We start from the raw sequence: 17,347 nt of genomic DNA, 5'->3' as shown, positions 1-17,347 counted from the left end.
AATCCACTCAGAAATACAAACCTATTGAATGACCTTAACTTCATTATATTATATAGAAATGAGAGCAGGAATCTCTTGTAGAATCACAAGTGGCAGATGTGTTTGTTATAGGTCTTTTTAAGTGTAAACAATACTTGACGTCCATCGTTTCTGCTTACTGCTACTTACTAGAAGAATTCTTTGGTCAAGCCTTTTAAACCTTTAATAGTAGCGTTATTGTCTGTGTGTATGTTATGGGTCTGTGTGTATTTATGCCTCTGGCAACCTGTGATAGTTACACATATCCCCAGTGACACAGTATAAGTGAGGACAGAGCGTGCTGCAAACATGCATAGCGTACCGCGGGTCACTGGCAAAGAGTGAAATGAATAGTTTTCAAGAGACATTCCCCCTTGAATTTTCACATTATGCACTAAGGTTTTTTTTTTTTTCTCTGTGTTAGTTCTTTTGTGGATCCGCCGCTTCCATGGGGTGAAGCACAGAAGCTTCATATATGCAGTTATCATGGGTACCAGGGAGGGGATTACTAACTTTTACATAATACACTGTATATATATTTTTTATAGAGTTGGTGTCAGAAAGTTACAGTATGCAAAAGATTTTACTCTGTTTCCATCAAATTAGGAGCGGAGGGGGGGGGGGGGGGAGAGTTATGGACCTGGCGCAGGTAGGTATGGTTCTGAGGGAGGAGAAGGGAGAAAGAGGTATGGGCCAGGGAGGGCCACAGCAAATGAGGGGGAGCCCATTGTGCCTACCGGCAGTCTCGGAGGATGGAGCAGGCCCGAGGTTTGTCAGAGGGGGGCCTGTTTGAGGGTTCCCACAGAGGTGCCTGTCGGGGAGGAGCGGGATGGGCCTCCCTCCAGCAGGCCTCCTCTGACAGGTGACTGCAGATCTGGCACTACAATTTAGGGGAGCCTGGGCCCCATGACTCACTGGGACAGCAGTTCCAGCTGTCCCCCCTTCCTCTTCCCCCCCCCTCATCCCCCCAACAGCAATTGGCCCGGTGCGGGCCCCTGATGGCAGTGGGCCTTGGGCAACCACCCCTTTTGCCCATTGGATAAATGGGGTCCTGTGTGTGTATGTATGTATGTATGTATGTATGTATGTATGTATGTATGTATGTATGTATATATATATATATATATATATCAAATGGAAATATTACTGTATGCTCATTTGCATGTCTTAGACAGGTCTGCATACCCGCCTTTCATCATTATCACACAGCACTTCCACTGCAGCAAGGGATTCTGGGAAATGACATGCAAATGAGCACACAGTGCGACCTTTTGCTTCAAAACCATTTATAACATGGTTCCCTATGGGCTTAAGCATGCTGCATGGTCACAGCTTTGAGCACAGCCAGGGACCCTGCTGTGTATTTGTTTTTTCGAGAACAGTTCATGTTTAACCACATAACCTTCCAAACTGTTTAGCGGTCTTTGTTATTTCTTGATGAGTGCCATACATGCGCTCCTTCAGTCCTAACAAGTAGTGTGGTACACAAGAATGTAAATACATTCTAAAATTGCAGAATAAAACAAATGTTGAGCCATCATCTTTTATGAATTACTCCTCATATTACATCATGTCTTTCCCATTGTAAATAAATGGTAGCCATAGACAGTATTCTCAGAAGGATGAGACGAGATTACTGTATACAGGTCACGTAGCGAGCATTGAAGCCGGCATCTTACAAATTGTTTCCGTTATTTCTGCAATAATCAAGTATATTGTCAGTCAGTACAGGCATACCCCGCATTAACGTACGCAATGGGACCGGAGCATGTATGTAAAGCGAAAATGTACTTAAAGTGAAGCACTACCTTTTCCCACTTATCGATGCATGTACTGTACTGCAATCGTCATATACGTGCATAAGTGATGTGAATAAAGCATTTGTAACAGGCTCTATAGTCTCCCCGCATGCGCACAGCTTCGGTACAAGTAGGGAGCTGGTATTGCTGTTCAGGACGTGCTGACAGGCGCATGCGTGAGCTGCCGTTTGCCTATTGGGCGATATGTACTTACTCGCGAGTGTACTTAAAGTGAGTGTCCTTAAACCGGGGTATGCCTGTAATTGGTTCATAATCCTGTTACAAAGAAGGCCACTGAAAGCCATTTGTCCCAAGCAGGATTACCCATTTTTAACTAAGATGTACTCTTGTGCTTCGGTACACTAAAGCAGGGAGGGCTCAACTCGAGTTCTCAAGCCCCCCCTCCCCTCCCCCCACAACATGTCAGGTTTTAGGGGTATCCCAGCTTCAGCACAGGTGGCTCAATCAGTGGCTCAGTCAAAGATTGCTATATAAATACATACATACATATCCTTAAAACCTGACCAGTTGGTGGCCCCTGAGGACTGGACTTGGCCGCCCTCCTGTCCTAAACCTCTTCTGTATATTTTGGTTTTGTTTCCAGCACGGTAGTAGAATTTGTCCTGCGGTTATTCTAAGGCATTGCCCATTGGTTCCACAGTGCAGAATCTGGAAAATATTTACAACATCCTAGGGTTGATTGGTGTTTCATTTTTACAACCAAATGCTTTTCAGTCAACACATGTGGTATAAATATCGACAGTGCTTACGCCACGTTGCTCTTGGATAACGTTTACGGCATCTGTAGAAAGGATCCTTTGTACTTATGTCAGAAAATAACCTGAAACTGACAGCTTATGTCAGAACTTTTAAAGGCTGACGTCTGAAAAAAATCAAAATCATACTTAATTGTGCCTCGTTCTCTATAAATATTTGGAGTAAATGAATACTGTCTCGTAGGTTGGTCATCGCATGCCACCTCCTGGTAAAAAGGGAAAGACTGAAGTGTGTGCTTTGTGTGTGTGTGTATTTCTAAATTACATTTTTTTTTACATTACACTGTTTAAACATGTTCAGGATATACAGTAACAAATATTACTGTAGGCGATGCGTGCAGAGGTGAAGACGGGATACTTGTTTTGGGGAAAATAACGTAGGTTTTTATTCAGCCTGTGACAGCACCTTAACCCCTGTCTAATAGGGCTCCAAATAGAAAGCCTGTATCTGACTAAGGGCCTCATACAGAGAGCAGCGTTATCGGGGGAAGCGCCATTTTTTGGCAAAATCTGCCTTTAGAAAGGCAGGTAATGGCGAGTTTTGAAACAAGCGCCATTTTTTTTTTTTTTATTTGAAAATTTCGCCGCGCGGCTGGCGAAAACCTACATCTCGCCAGCTTTAAAAATTTCCAAATTCAGAAACGCGCGAATGCCATCTAGCGGCTGTTCGCGCCAATAACATGGTGCGATTTTCTTCAATTTTCTCCGGCAACTAAAGTTGGCAAGAAGCAGGAGCTCGCCGGCTATAGGGAAAAAAAAAAAAAAACCCCGATTTTTTTTTTCCCTTTCAGCAGCGCGCATCTCCTCATTTACAATTCTCCACATGCAGTAATGGTATAAATAGCGGATTTCGCCCATTTCTGCATATGGAGAATAAAACTCTCCATTAAACCAACTTTTTATTCCCCTCGCCAATTTTAAATAGCACTGCTCTCTGCATGAGGCCCTAAGTCCAGCAGGGAGCTGGTTAATTGCAGCTGCAGACAATTAGCCAGTCTCCACCTGGCTCATCACTTAGGTACAAAAGCCTCCTGGTAAACTGCAGGGGATCGCTCTAGCACCTGGGAGGTGAATACTGAAAAACAGGGATTCCAGAGAACCAAACCCTCTATTCCAGGACACAAACAAACATTTTTCCATTCAATATGTGCATCAATACAATCCACAAAATGATAAGTAATTAGCTAAGTTGATCGATCTGCTCTCCTGTGATCGATCGACGAAGATTTGGCTCGGGGGTTCACTAAATGTCTGTCAGTGCAGCAGAAGAGGACCCAAGATGCAAAGTTCTGTCTGGGAAGATCATGTGACCAGGCAGTCACTAGATACAATTGGTGCACAGCTAGAGAGAGGGCAGGGCTGAAAAAGGGGTGTGCCAGAGCCTGTTTCAGAAGAGGAAGGGGATGTGACTTTGTAAATGGTTGCTATAGGAACAAAAAATGCGTGTTACATTATAATACATTAAGATGTTCTTTAAAAAAAAATTAATGCTGCAAGTATTTTCTCATAGCACAGAACTGATTTATAAAAAAATAAAATAAATAAAAAACACGCGTAGGATATTGCTGGGTCTGCAGCTTTAAACCCTTGCAAGAGTCAGCTGGTCTCGTTAGTAGCCGTGCCTTCCTCCAGACAGGTTTTAACTACAACCTGTCCGAGACTCAAAATCTGTAGCTATTGTAAACATGCTGCGCCCCCCCCCCCCCCCCCCCGTTACAGTTACCCTATTCCTTTCACACAGATATAGGTAGAATTAAAAACGAATACATTCTATCACACAGGATTATGCTGCTTTGTGGATATCTGCTGACACAAGGTGGTGTATTTTTTTTTTCTTTAAATACTGTCGCGGCCGAGTTTATTCTTACCTTTACCCGGTCTCGGACGCGACAGTAACCGGGCGCGCGCCGGGGTGTCCCGTGCGCGCGCCGAAGCCTCGGAGGAGCGGTCCTCCGATCGGGGCTTCTCCCTCCCCTCTCCGGGTCCGCCGGGTCCCCCGGAACCCCCCACCGCCGTCCCCCACATCGCAGGCTGGGCCCGCGCGCATGGGGCGCAGGCACCCGATGAAGCGTGACCGCGCATCCGTGACGCGCGGCACGCTGAGGGGATTTGGCTAGCAAGCCGGGAAATCTCCCGGCTTGCGGAACTAGCCAAGTCAGAATTAAACTTGTCGCCAGTGTACATGTTCTCCATAAAGGCATAAACACCTAAGGTTTATTACATTGAAAGGTTATCTATAACAGTTACACAATGTAGAAATCTGCCATGCACTCCAGGTTATATGGAATGGAACAGGATCGGTGCGATCAGTGTGAATCAGAGGGGGGAGAGTACATGGGGAGCATAATCAAATCAAGCAAGTGATCAGGATCAGTTTCTGAGTGCCCTGGAGCCTGTCTCTTTCTGTATCTATAAAAGTTGATGTGTCTGAATATGACCGCCATCCTTAATTATTAGTCTATTAACCCTGCATTTTCTTTCATGAACATCAGTGACAGGTAAATATCTTCCAGCGTGCTGCGCAAAGTTGTTTGCGAATTTCACGTAAATGTAGCATTTTGATTACATTTGGGACAGTTTTTTTCTCTTTTTGGGGCCTATGCAGAGAGCAGCGAATTTTAAAATTGGCGAATTTATTAAAAAGTAGCTTTTTTGGAGAGTTTTAATCTCCATATGCAGAAAAGTGCGAATTCTGCTATGTTTAACATGGATGCGTGTGGCGAGTTTAAATTGGCGAGATGCGCGCTTCAGAAATGTGTTAAAACAAATTCGCGCCTTTTTTTTTCCCTTTGCAATGGCCGCGAGCGGCAGTTTTTTCTGGCGAGTCAAAACGGAGACAATCGCGCCATTTTATTGGCGCGAACAGCCGCTAGATGCCGTTCGCGCCTCTCTGCATACGGATATTTTTTAAACTGGCGAGATTGAGGTTCTCGCCAGCCGCGAGGCGAGTTTTACAAATAGAAAAGAAAATTGGCGCGTTTTTCGGAACTCGCCATTTTCTGCTGCTTTCTGCGCGATTTTCTCCAAAAAATGGCGAATTTCGAAATAGCGCTGCTCTCTGCATAGGCCCCTTTGCCTGAATTTTTGTAAATATATGACCTACATTTTAGGGTCACGTGACCTGCAAATGGACTTCATGTGTGACCCAAATAAATCTGTGTGCACTTTAATGCGCGCAACATTTTTTTGCTACAAAAAGGACACGTTTCGCTTGCATCATGACTTCAGGGAAAACGCTGCACATCTCTAATAAACAGGCGTTTTGATATGTGCAAAATGTACCTCTTGTGTTTACGTGTAAAATAAGTCCTTTCTGTGACTTGTGTGTACCAAAAACAAATTCTCACCTATTTCACGCTATAATCTTTATATCTGCCCTGTGTACAGACTGTCTCACCTTTTACGCAGAAAATACGCACCAAAGTCTACATCAAGATGCCGGCGTTATCACTACCGCGGCCGCTTTGCCCCGCCCTTTTTTTGCGCCAACCCACCACTTTTGTGTTAGCCCCGCCCCCTTTTACACACGCGGCTAAGGCAGCGTCCGCGCTGCCGCTGAGCGCGCTTGGCACGTTTACTTACTTCAATGAATGTTAATCTGTACGCGGCGCTCGGGGAGTCAAAGAAAATTGATTTTGAAGCTCGCTCAGCAGCAGCCAATGCACACAGCACACAGCCGCACACAGCACACACAAACACGCACATTACACACAGAAATAGCCCAGATCCACGCCCCCCCCCCCCCCCCCCCCTCCCGCTCGTGCTTGCAAAATTATGCAGGAGATCCCCGGTGCTCATGCTTGGAGAGTTGGTGACGTCACCACTGTCAAGCATGAGCGACCTCAGCACCAGCGTTGCCGCAGCTTAATACATTTTGAATGGCGGTTTCTCCCTTTCACAAGTTGTGCATGTCCCACTGCAACAGGCCAGTGGTAGCAATAACAGCAGTTACATCTCTATACCAGGGGTGCGCAAACTGGGGGGCACGAGATTTTCAGAGGGGGGCGCGGTGATTACAGAAGCCCCGCGCTCTTCCCCAAAGCATTTCAATTATAAGGTAAGGGGGGGGGGGGGGGTTGGGGAAAAGTTTGCGCACCCCTGCTCTATACTATAAATGTTTTCTTCTATATACTGTAGCTGTGGTATAACTAGAATTGGCAATATTGTATCATCCAGCATGCATTCCTTTTTCTTTATAGGTTTACCGCATCCCAAAATCACTTGGCTGAAGAAAGAATTCTCCCTGGCAAACAATTCCTTCTTGCTTTCAAATGGGTCTCTCCTGCTCAGAAACATTTCAGCGGAGAACGAAGGGACGTACGTCTGCATTGCAACAAACCCCCTTGGAAAGGCAGTAGCAATGTCCGTTCTATATTTATCTGGTTAGTATCAAAAAATTGCTCCTGCATTCTTCAGGGATGACATACTGCGTGGTATAGATTTACAATCCTATCGGCTTTTATAGCATTCTTTGTGAAATAATGGCTGTGACGGAAAAAAAAATGCCAGGACTCGATTTTCAGAGCACATTGATTGAATGTACAAACATATTTTTGCATCTTCGTCATTATAAATCCTAACCCTTACTGGAACATTCACTCGCAGCTAAATGTGTCCGTCTGATGTTTCCATTCCAGCTTTTTATGGGGTATTGTACTTCCATTGAGCAAGCTGATGGAATCCTCCCTAGACGCTTTAAACGTAAAGCATCACTCCTATTAATTCTGCTTTCATGTTTCATCCTCAGATGTTGGGACGGTTCATTTTTGAAAATGTGCAGGTTTTTTTTTACAAAGTTTCCTAATGAGGAATTTGCTTGTCTCCATTTTACAATGGTAATCTGTCACATACTATAACTGTCATCTTGTATTTAAACTGTTAAGCAGCATTACCTTCAAAATCATACAATATGTGTTTTTTTTTTTATAATTCAATTGTGTAGCTTTAGATAACACTTGCTGCATTTTTTTTTTACATGTTTTTGCCCTTATTAATGTGTTTTAATGTATTAGGCTTCCTTGGGTTGCATAGCAACCATTTAGGAAGCCACAGCACTTCCTGTTTTGAAATAGGTCGGCCATAGTGGGTGACCTGGGAAGTCGGAGAACGGATTGATCGGCAGCTTAGATAATTACATAATAACAAAACAAAAAAAATGGCAAGCGCCAATGCCACTTTAAGGACAGCAGTTACGGTATCCATTATGGCAATTTGACTCACACGCCCCACAGACATGGTTGCCACCTTCTATTGAAAGCTAACCAAGAGACACTTTGCAATTAAATTACATTTTTTAAAGGAATCAGAAAAAGGGGGAAGGGAAACACAAAATGAATGTGCACCCTAAAAGAATTCACTTATATGCACACCAAACTAGTGTAAAAATTAACTTTTAATAAATTTCCTTAAAACATATATTACCAAAGTAATGTGTAATGTGAATTAAAAATATATTAAATCGGAGCTATCTGGCATCCATGTCTTTGATTATTGAGTCGTGCTGTCCCAGATGACCACTTAATGTTGGTGGGATACAAAAGACAGAGGATGCTAAGAGTCAGGGTGTTAACCCCTCTGGAGCAACGATGAGACCCAGTAGTAGGAGTATATAGTTGTTCGCAAGTGGGTGGCCAACGGATTAAGCTTCCTTGCTAGATGGACCAGCACTGCGCACTGCAATAGATGCTTAGGTGTGTTGAAGTAAAAGTGCCTGAATAATAAAGCTAGCACATACAGTGTAATGATGGTACAGACACTGCAACATAAGACTGCCAGACACAGCAGTGCTGGGGTGAATAGCACAGTGATGACTGTGAAAACGCCTCACATAGAGTGCAAGGAAAGCAGGCACACAAACTATGGAAATGAATAAATGAATGACTAACTGCTAGGGTCTACAAAGTTAGAACCAGGAGACTACAGACACTACATTAAAACAGCTCCAAGTAGGAGACTGACAACATTGCGCGTCCAAATTTATTCAATTGGTATGGTCCTGTGATCACTCCCTATCCCTCTGTTGTTTCCAACATTTTTTAAAGGTATTTATTTTATTTATATAGTTACATCTTTTACCTTCTCCAGCGGCGGCATCTCCTCCGCAAGCTCCCGTCAACATGACTCCTCGTTGCCATGACAATGTGATGTTACGTCGCAGTGTCAAGTTGCCATGACGGCATGATGCTACGTAACGTCCCGTTGTCATGGCAAACGCGGCACCATTTGACGTCGGGGAGCCATGTTGACGGGACCCTGCAGGGGGAAATGCCGCCGCCTGGAGATACGTGGCCGAAACCCGTAGTTTCCGGGTCAAACCCAGAGTGGTGGCAACCCTGCCACAGATGAGAATGAAATGGAGCAAGTGGTGGTAGAAAGGTATCCAAAAAAGTGGTACCCACCATATAGGGATATCCACAATCTGCTGAATTATATTGAAGATTATATTAATCCCTAGTGAAAAACGTCATATCTTCAGTATATTTACAGGCCCAGAAGTTTGAATACCATTGTACTGCCTGCTTAGGTTGGTCTGGTCACTCTTAAGCTCTTCCACCATTGATAATATTAACCATTTAAACAGATTTACCTGGGAGGAAGTTACCATTTTTGAAAGTGCCATTTTTTTTTAATAGGACACAAACTACCAGATGCTCACGATGGCCAGCCCAAGGGCAGAGGCCTCCGACGAGTCGTAATGGCGTCTGCAAGCGGCAGTACCATTGTGGGTAAACCCGGGGACCTCTTGCGTATAGGTAGGTTTTTAGTTATATTGTGGATTGTCAGGGGTTCTCAACTGTAGTCCTCAGGACCCCCAACAGCTCAGGTTTTAAGGATAACCCTGCTTCAGCACAAGTAGCTCATAGGCCGTCTTGAGGACTGCAGTTGAACCTGTGGATTAAGTATGTAAATACAGAAGAAAAACAGTGCAAGTTGTTGAATGTGTAACAGAAGGGAAGAAAGGGGTTAATGTGACGTGTCTTATTTTAACTGCTGTATTTTGATTGTATTATTAGCAAAAATCAGTTGTTGGCTGTGAACTGAAGCAGTGGGAATTTAGCAGTTGCTTGAAAGGGTGTCTTAATGCTCATAGCTACGGCTCTTTTTTGCAGGCTACAGGTTTATTTAGTTGCAACTAACATTTCCTGGTCGTAGGATAGTGAACAATATGGCATTCATGAGTGTGATGTACTCACTGCACCTGGTTCAAAGATAGATGGTTACATACGATAGATAAATAATTACATAGATACTGTACATAAATATTTAAATACATAGATACAGATAGATACATATAGTACATAGACAGATACATAGACAACTGGTCACGCCCAGTAGCAGTCCTTTTGACACACACACACACACACACACATACACACACACACACACACACACATACACACACATATATTGCGTGCAGTGGGTGCTGGGGTTAGAGTTTGCAGGAATTGTGTGTTTGTTAATTGTCAACCAGATACATAGACAGAGAGATACAGAAACATACTGTACATATAGTAGATAGATACAGATACAGTAGATAGATATAGATACATACAGTGTATATATATATATATATATATATATATACAATATAAATAGATAGATACACGGTACATACATACATAAATAGATGAATGGATAGATAGATACAAGGTACCTACGTACACATACATACATAGATGAATGAATACGTAGATAGTTAGATACATACATAGATAGATGGTACATACATACATACGTACATACATAGATAGTTAGATACATACATAGATAGTTAGATACATACGTACATACATACTGTAGATAGATACGTGGAATACAGTAGTTAAGCACGATTTTATCTTTCTAATATGTGACCCAATCTGTCATTATTATTGTATTGTATTGTATGTATTGTATGTCTTTATTTATATAGCGCCAAAAGTGTACTCAGCGCTTCACAAAGAATACAGTACAGGGAATTATAATTATACAATAAGTGCAGCAAAATCAGACAATAGGAAAGGAAATCCCTGCCCCGAAGAGCTTACAATCGAAGAGTAGTTTGAAAAGGTTTGAAAAGGTTTAAACATTGTAAATATCCCATACGACGCGTTACTAAAGTATCACAATGATATTTTCGCAGGTTGCCCAGTGCAAAGCAGCCACCGGACGCCCACCCACTGGTTCCTAAGAAAACAGCCGATTGAAGAAATAAAGGGTTTCAAATACAGAGTTTTGGTTTCAGGGCGCGTGTTGGAAATAAATCCTCTGTCCGAGCAGTTTGCTGGAGAGTACAGGTGTTGGATTTCAAATCATTCAAGAACAATGTCTGCGTGGGTGAATGTCACTCTGCAAGGTTAGCTTTTATTAACTGCGTTCAGCATGCGTCTTTTTGGCACAACTACCATCATTTATTTGTATGTTGCACTGACGGGGTCTGATATGTTACAGGCATGTTCAATTACTGCCCTCGAGAACATACAATCACATTGATGGTGTTTGAGATAAAATTACTTAAACCAAGGTCAGGAGCTGGGCACTAGGGATTTGAACCACTTCATTGACTGTGATATGACCCCTACATTATGTGATTCCAGCCCCCTAATTAATGCCACACAATCAGCCGCTGTATGGTATTTTTTCGATTCTCCGAGACTGTCTGACATTGAGCGTATTTTGTGTTGTTACCTGAACGTTTACATCATTTGCTCAGAATGGGGACAGACGTCCTGCCTTGGAATGAAGCCCTTAAAATGTATCAGGGGTGGCTAACTCCAGTCCTCAAGGGCTACCAGCCGGCCAGGTTTTCAGGATATCCCTGCTTCAGCACAGATGGCACAATCGGTCGAACACTGAGCCACTGATTGAGCAACCTCTGCTGAAGCTGGAACTGAATGAGCCACTTGTGCTGAAGCTGGGACAGAATGAGCAACCTGTGCTAAGCAGGGACATCGTGTAAACCTGACCTGTTGGTGGCCCTTGAGGACTGGAGTTGGCTGCCCCCGATATACAAGTTTTTGCCCAATTACGTTGAAAGCGAGTCAAGTGAATTTTAAAACGCCAGAAGACTTGGTGAAAATGAACCCCAAAAAATGTCAAGGAAAGAAAATACGGGAAAACAGTGTATGACGGAGTCCATGATGTGTTACAGTAACGAGTCTGGTAACTGTCCCTTAATGCTGGTGATTGCAAAAAAGAAATCGGTCTTTCTGTGATCACATAAAAAAATCTGTCAATATGACGGAGTCCTCCATCTTTAACCAAGTGTCAAACAAAGAGGTGGAAATATATTCATGGGGTGTTCAGTGACTAAATACAAAGGCTGTAATAGTAGGGGATGCTCAGCGTTAGACTGTTCTCCATGAATCACGTGACACAGTGACAAAATGATTTATGAATATTGTGCCTTTTCTGCCATTCAGGTTGAGGTTGGTATTTCTTAAGCCTTCAACCATATGAAGGAGGTTTTGTCCTCTTAATCCTATAGGATACCATATTGTCAGGAGCATGCCACTGGAGGTACAGATCCCTGTAGCAGGAACGGCAGGACAGGTAGCAAGGCAAAGTAGTATAGGGTCACACGCAGGGGGGCTGGATGCAGGTAAGACTAGTATGAAAAGGCACTGACAAACAGGAAGGGTTTAAATAGGTAGGCTGAAGGCAGGGGACAGGTGCAGGGGATTAGGATTCAGATTGGAATGTTCCTTGTTAGAGCCTGCAGAAGCAACAGCAGTCCTAGTGGAGGAGCAGGGGAACTGCAATATGGAAATAGGAGCGCGCAGACACATATTATAAAGAGAATACAAGTAAATAAGCCCTAAGGAATAGTACATGGTGTAACTTCAGTGCTGGAGTTTATCGTGTACAGAAAATACAGTAATGTACATGTTTTGTGTGTCATCATCGGTGGCAAAGTGGCATCCACCGTCCGCTATAACTAATCGATACGTAGTATCATATCTTGGAAGGCCGTCTTCCCAAGCTAGGAAACACTTATTGTCAAAGTAGAATGCGATAGAACCCATTGTAACTTGCGCACATCAACCTGTTGGAACCTTGGTGATTTGATTCCGTACATTATAAATAAGAAATGCACGATTCCACCCATTAGTTACAAATAGCCCTTGTTCTATCGCTGAATGTCTGATTGTCACAACTGATGGCATTATATTCTTCATTTCATACCACAGCGTACAAATTGGAATACGGGGAGTGGACCCATTGCTCTGCGGCGTGTGGAAACACGGGGACCCACTTCCGGGGGCAGCATTGTGTGAGTGCCAAGGGACACCGAGTGAATGACTCACTGTGTGGACATCTTCAGCCACTAATGGTCAGTTCTCAACCCTGCAACGTACAAGACTGCCCAGTAAGGTGAGGAATGGGGTAAAGTCACTAGAACCCAATAGCCATTATTGCACGTGAACTTCCTCTCAAGTGACTAGACACCGTAGTATATTTTGCTACTACTGTAGTTTGATTCATGAATTGGAGATCTACAGCAGTACGTGATCATACTGTAGGATAATTATTCTAGAATTAAAATGGTCATGTCTGTTGCAATCAATAGACCATTTCATCACGTTATATGCTTCTTACCTGATAGCATAATGCAATAATTGGCTCAACAAACACTTAGATGACCTTTTGATCGCCCATTAACTCTTTTCATGTTTGAGTGGGGTGAATCTCTTCCAGCATTGAAGGAGTTGAAGTTCATTCTGTAAGATAGGGTATCTAACACACAATTTCCAAGTTCATTTAGACTTCATTATTTCTCTGTTGCATTTTTTTGTTGTTGGGACATATAGATGGGTAACCGGTCCATGGTCCGAGTGTCCTACCTCTTGCGGCACCAGCTTCCACCAGCGACAAGTCACCTGTCAGCAAACACAATCAGATGGGAGTAGACAAGTGCTGCCTTTGCACTCCTGTGCGCACGATGACCGCCCTTCTGCTAGGAAGCCGTGCCCAGTGGAGTCCTGCACGGAGTGGAGTTCTCAGCCGTGGGGACAGGTAAAGGGGCTTCAAATTGCCACTGTCTGCTGAACGTAATAGATTATAAAGAACGGTAAATGCAATTGTTTCTCAGTCTTATTGACAACGGAGGCCTGTGGGAACCTTGAAGAACTTGCTGTGATAAAGTATTTGTAGTATAAGATAAAGCTTTCTCAGAAAATGTATCTTCTAAAACCCCAGAATATAGCTGCCTTTGTGGGGTAGCAGTATACAGTAAATGGGTGTGTTAATGGCATTGGTGGGAGCAACTCTACTCGCTGCTGTCTATAAATCCTCCTTCTCTTGTCTAGCCGGAACAGAACAATCTAACTCCCCCCACTCCTCCTTCTCTAGCACTGCACCCTAAGATGAGCCCTTCACCATACCCAAATCCCCCTTTAATAAAAGTGTGTTTCTGAATTGTGATAGAACACGCACTTTTTTTGGACTGCGTGTTTATGACTACCATAAAGTGTGTGTATAGGGATTGGCCACACTCTTCAAGTTTCTTTTTTTGCCCCATGAAACAATTATGCTCCATTTTTCTATACTGCGCCAGCTAACTGACATACATACATACTGTACAGTACATTTTTGTTGGCACATTGCAGAAACCATGTTGCCAAAATCTTTACCAATCTCTCCATACAATGGGCCTGTTTTGAACATATATACTGTACAGTATGTGATCAGCATTGCATACCTGTTTCACTCCTTGGCTAGTTACTTTTGTTCATTAGCAGGCTTACACATTCTAAGCATTTAGATCCCAGAGTTATTCCACACAAATATTAATAAAACAATAAAGAAAAATCATATTAAAATGTTGTTTTTCGTCCATAAGGATAAGGATATCTCTGCTTCAGCACAGGTGACTCAATCAGTCCCAGCTTCAGCACAGGTGGCTCAATTGATTGAGCCACCTGTGTTGAAGCAGGGATATCCTGCAAGCCTGACCTTTTGGTGGCCCTTGAGGACTGGAGTTGGCCACTCCTGGTTCAGCGCTTTGACGTCACGTCATCCCAACAATGGAGTTCATGTGGCTGGCTCGCAACTTGCCTTTTAAATGTTCACCCGAACGCGAAACGCATGCGCGCTCCCGTTGGAACGAGTCAGATGAGGGAAGACATGTCTGTGTATTCATTCTGACATTGAACATAACTACATCTATTTCCCTCTTCTAGTGTTTTAACCGATGCATTGGTCCAGGAATGGGCTTACAGCATCGGCACATACTGTGCCAGCTGCGTAATGGGACGGCATTACCAGACACCCATTGTGACCGGAAAAAAAGGTATTTACAACAATCTGCAGAATGGTATAAGACGGTAATAACCGGTTACAGGTGTGCTGTCACACACAGGGTCCTGACAGCTTTATAATAGAAGGATATCGCTAAGCCAAAAAAAATTCAGATTGTGTTTGCTGTCAGACTAGTTAATTAAGTAACGTTCTGTGGAGATCATCCAAACCCCATTATTACAAGTTAACTTTTACTGTTTGAGACATTGCCACCATTTAGGGGTAATTCTATATACTTTAAGTGGCAGTTCGGGGTATTTTCATCCAGAAACTCCCATTGACGTCAACTGCCGCTTCTGAGTACATACAGTAGAATAAGCCCTTTAATATCTTTGTTGACGCCTATGACATTAGTTTTGGCTAACAGAACATGCGGGGCTAATTCTATAGTGTCCAAGATATGATCAGCCAAAAACACCTATTTACTTGAATGGGGGAGGAGGGGGTGGTTGACTGATCACACCTTCAAACAATGTATGTTATATATAATCCTTCATGACATTGATGTTAAACTCCTCTGATTGTAATTTTGGGGGGTAGGGGGGGAGGTGGAGGTCTCTAATCCAGTTGTGTTAAATGGCACCACGCTTGTCACTACTAATTAAAATCAATGGAAAATGTTCTGTATTAAATCTGTGATCTGCTTCTAAATTCTGTGATATATATATTCTATTTTATTCCTATATCTCTCAATAAATTGTATGCGTGATGAATTGGACACAAAGCTCTATAGCAGGGTTTCTTTGAACTCCAGTCCTCAACCTCCCCCTCCCCCCCTGACAGATCAGGTTATCAGGATGTCCCGGCTTCAGCACAGGTGGCTCAAAGACCGAGCCTCTGAATAAGCTACCTGTGCTGAAGCAGGGACTGAATGAGCTACCTGTGCTGAAGCTGGGACTCATTGAGCCACCTGTGGTAAAGCTGGGATACCCTGAAAACCTGAGCTGTTTGGGGGGTTTTGAGGACTGAAGTTGAGAACCCCTGCTGTACAGGATTCAGTAATAATGTTATAAGTACCTTATTTATCCTAATGTTATATTATGTCTAGTGTACAGATACAGTTCCAATAATAAGCCAGGAAACCCAGATGAACTGAAAGACCCGTGAGGGCAGACACATCTTGTGTTTCTAATTTAAAGCAGCGCAGCTGTGTAATATACATATATGAATCTTAAAAATCCCGGCCCATGAAGTTATAAGTGGCAACCTCATGTATTTTTGTCCCTTGCCCACATGCCAAACTGTTTTATGCCTACATTGATTGACACCGTTATTCTCAGACGTCTCAAGCATGTAGAACAACTTATATCAGGCCTGTGAGTGAGATGTTAACAACCCTGCACTAAACACAGCTGTTAAAACGCAACACATAGTGTACATTTCTTACGGTATATTTCATACCTCTGTAAAAGACGCTACGTTTAAACTCCACGCTATGGTACACCGGGTGGTGCCCCACGAACCCTCCAAAAAATGTACGTTTCACAGACCCCACCTAGAACCTACGATCCCCAAACCATCAACTTATAAGAGTCCCCAAATTCAAACACACTAGACGAGCGGGTCATTCCCCTTCGGTACTGAGCACCAGGGAATGCCCTCTGCATAACCTTCAGAAACATCAACGCCCCTCGCATTTTCAGAGCACGGCTCGAGACTTGGCTCTTTGAAATCGCCTTTATGAACCCCTGATTGATTCTCCGCTCCATCTTTTGGAGTTTCTAAAAAGCGCATAGTTGCCTCTGTGTATGCGCTATACAAGACATTGAGACGGGTAGGGACCGAGCATGTGTAATATCGGCTCAGATCTATGCTGCCATGTTTAGCTTCATGGTTTGTATCAGATGTATATGTATTTTCTGATACCTTAATATTATTATCATCCTTTATTTGTAAAGTGCCAACATATTCCACAGCGCGGTACAATAGGGGTACAGAGTGACATGAATTACATACACAGAGTGACATACAAGCGCAAGCAGTTACAGAAAGTGATGAGGGCCGTAATCCTGAGAGCTTACACTCTAGAGGGTGATGTCATGAAACGAGGTGCGCAAAGAAACCAGAGGGAAATGTATTGTATTTGTTATTGTCCGTAGGCCGGCGGCCAGAAGAAACTGCTCCTCGGAGATGTGTGATGTGTATTGGAGGACAGGCCCGTGGCGGCCTTGTACTGCGTCTTGTGGGAATGGCTTTCAGTCTCGGCGAGTCGACTGCGTGCATAAGAAGAACCACAAAATCGTGGCTGACCAGTACTGCGCGTGGAAACGGAAATCCACCACCTGGCAACACTGCAATGTCACATCCTGCGGAAGTATGCAAATATTCGGCTATTACAATCATTGACACTTAAGAAGTTGCTTTAAAAAAAAAAAAACCCCTATTGCCATTGCAGAACTTTACCTGTATCAACAGCAAAACACTCATATAATATGGTATTATGTTATACAACTTGTTGTCTTATCATCTTTGTGT

The 17,347-nt window shown here is 43.3% G+C and overlaps 1 protein-coding gene across 1 annotated transcript in view; it reads left to right on the top strand.

Annotated features, from left to right (window-relative positions):
- ADAMTSL3 (ADAMTS like 3) overlaps nucleotides 1-17,347 on the top strand; it is a 257,600-nt gene that overhangs the window by 237,266 nt on the left and 2,987 nt on the right. The window contains exons 24-30 of the mRNA XM_075575555.1: nucleotides 6,793-6,975; nucleotides 9,226-9,345; nucleotides 10,716-10,928; nucleotides 12,763-12,946; nucleotides 13,384-13,588; nucleotides 14,755-14,864; nucleotides 16,972-17,186. Coding sequence (XP_075431670.1) covers nucleotides 6,793-6,975; nucleotides 9,226-9,345; nucleotides 10,716-10,928; nucleotides 12,763-12,946; nucleotides 13,384-13,588; nucleotides 14,755-14,864; nucleotides 16,972-17,186 — 1,230 coding nt within the window. The remainder of the gene's footprint in view (nucleotides 1-6,792; nucleotides 6,976-9,225; nucleotides 9,346-10,715; nucleotides 10,929-12,762; nucleotides 12,947-13,383; nucleotides 13,589-14,754; nucleotides 14,865-16,971; nucleotides 17,187-17,347) is intronic.

Source organism: Ascaphus truei, chromosome 18 (genome assembly GCF_040206685.1).
Source record: "Ascaphus truei isolate aAscTru1 chromosome 18, aAscTru1.hap1, whole genome shotgun sequence".
NCBI lineage: Eukaryota > Metazoa > Chordata > Amphibia > Anura > Ascaphidae > Ascaphus > Ascaphus truei.
This window is presented reverse-complemented; position numbering and strand designations above follow the sequence as displayed.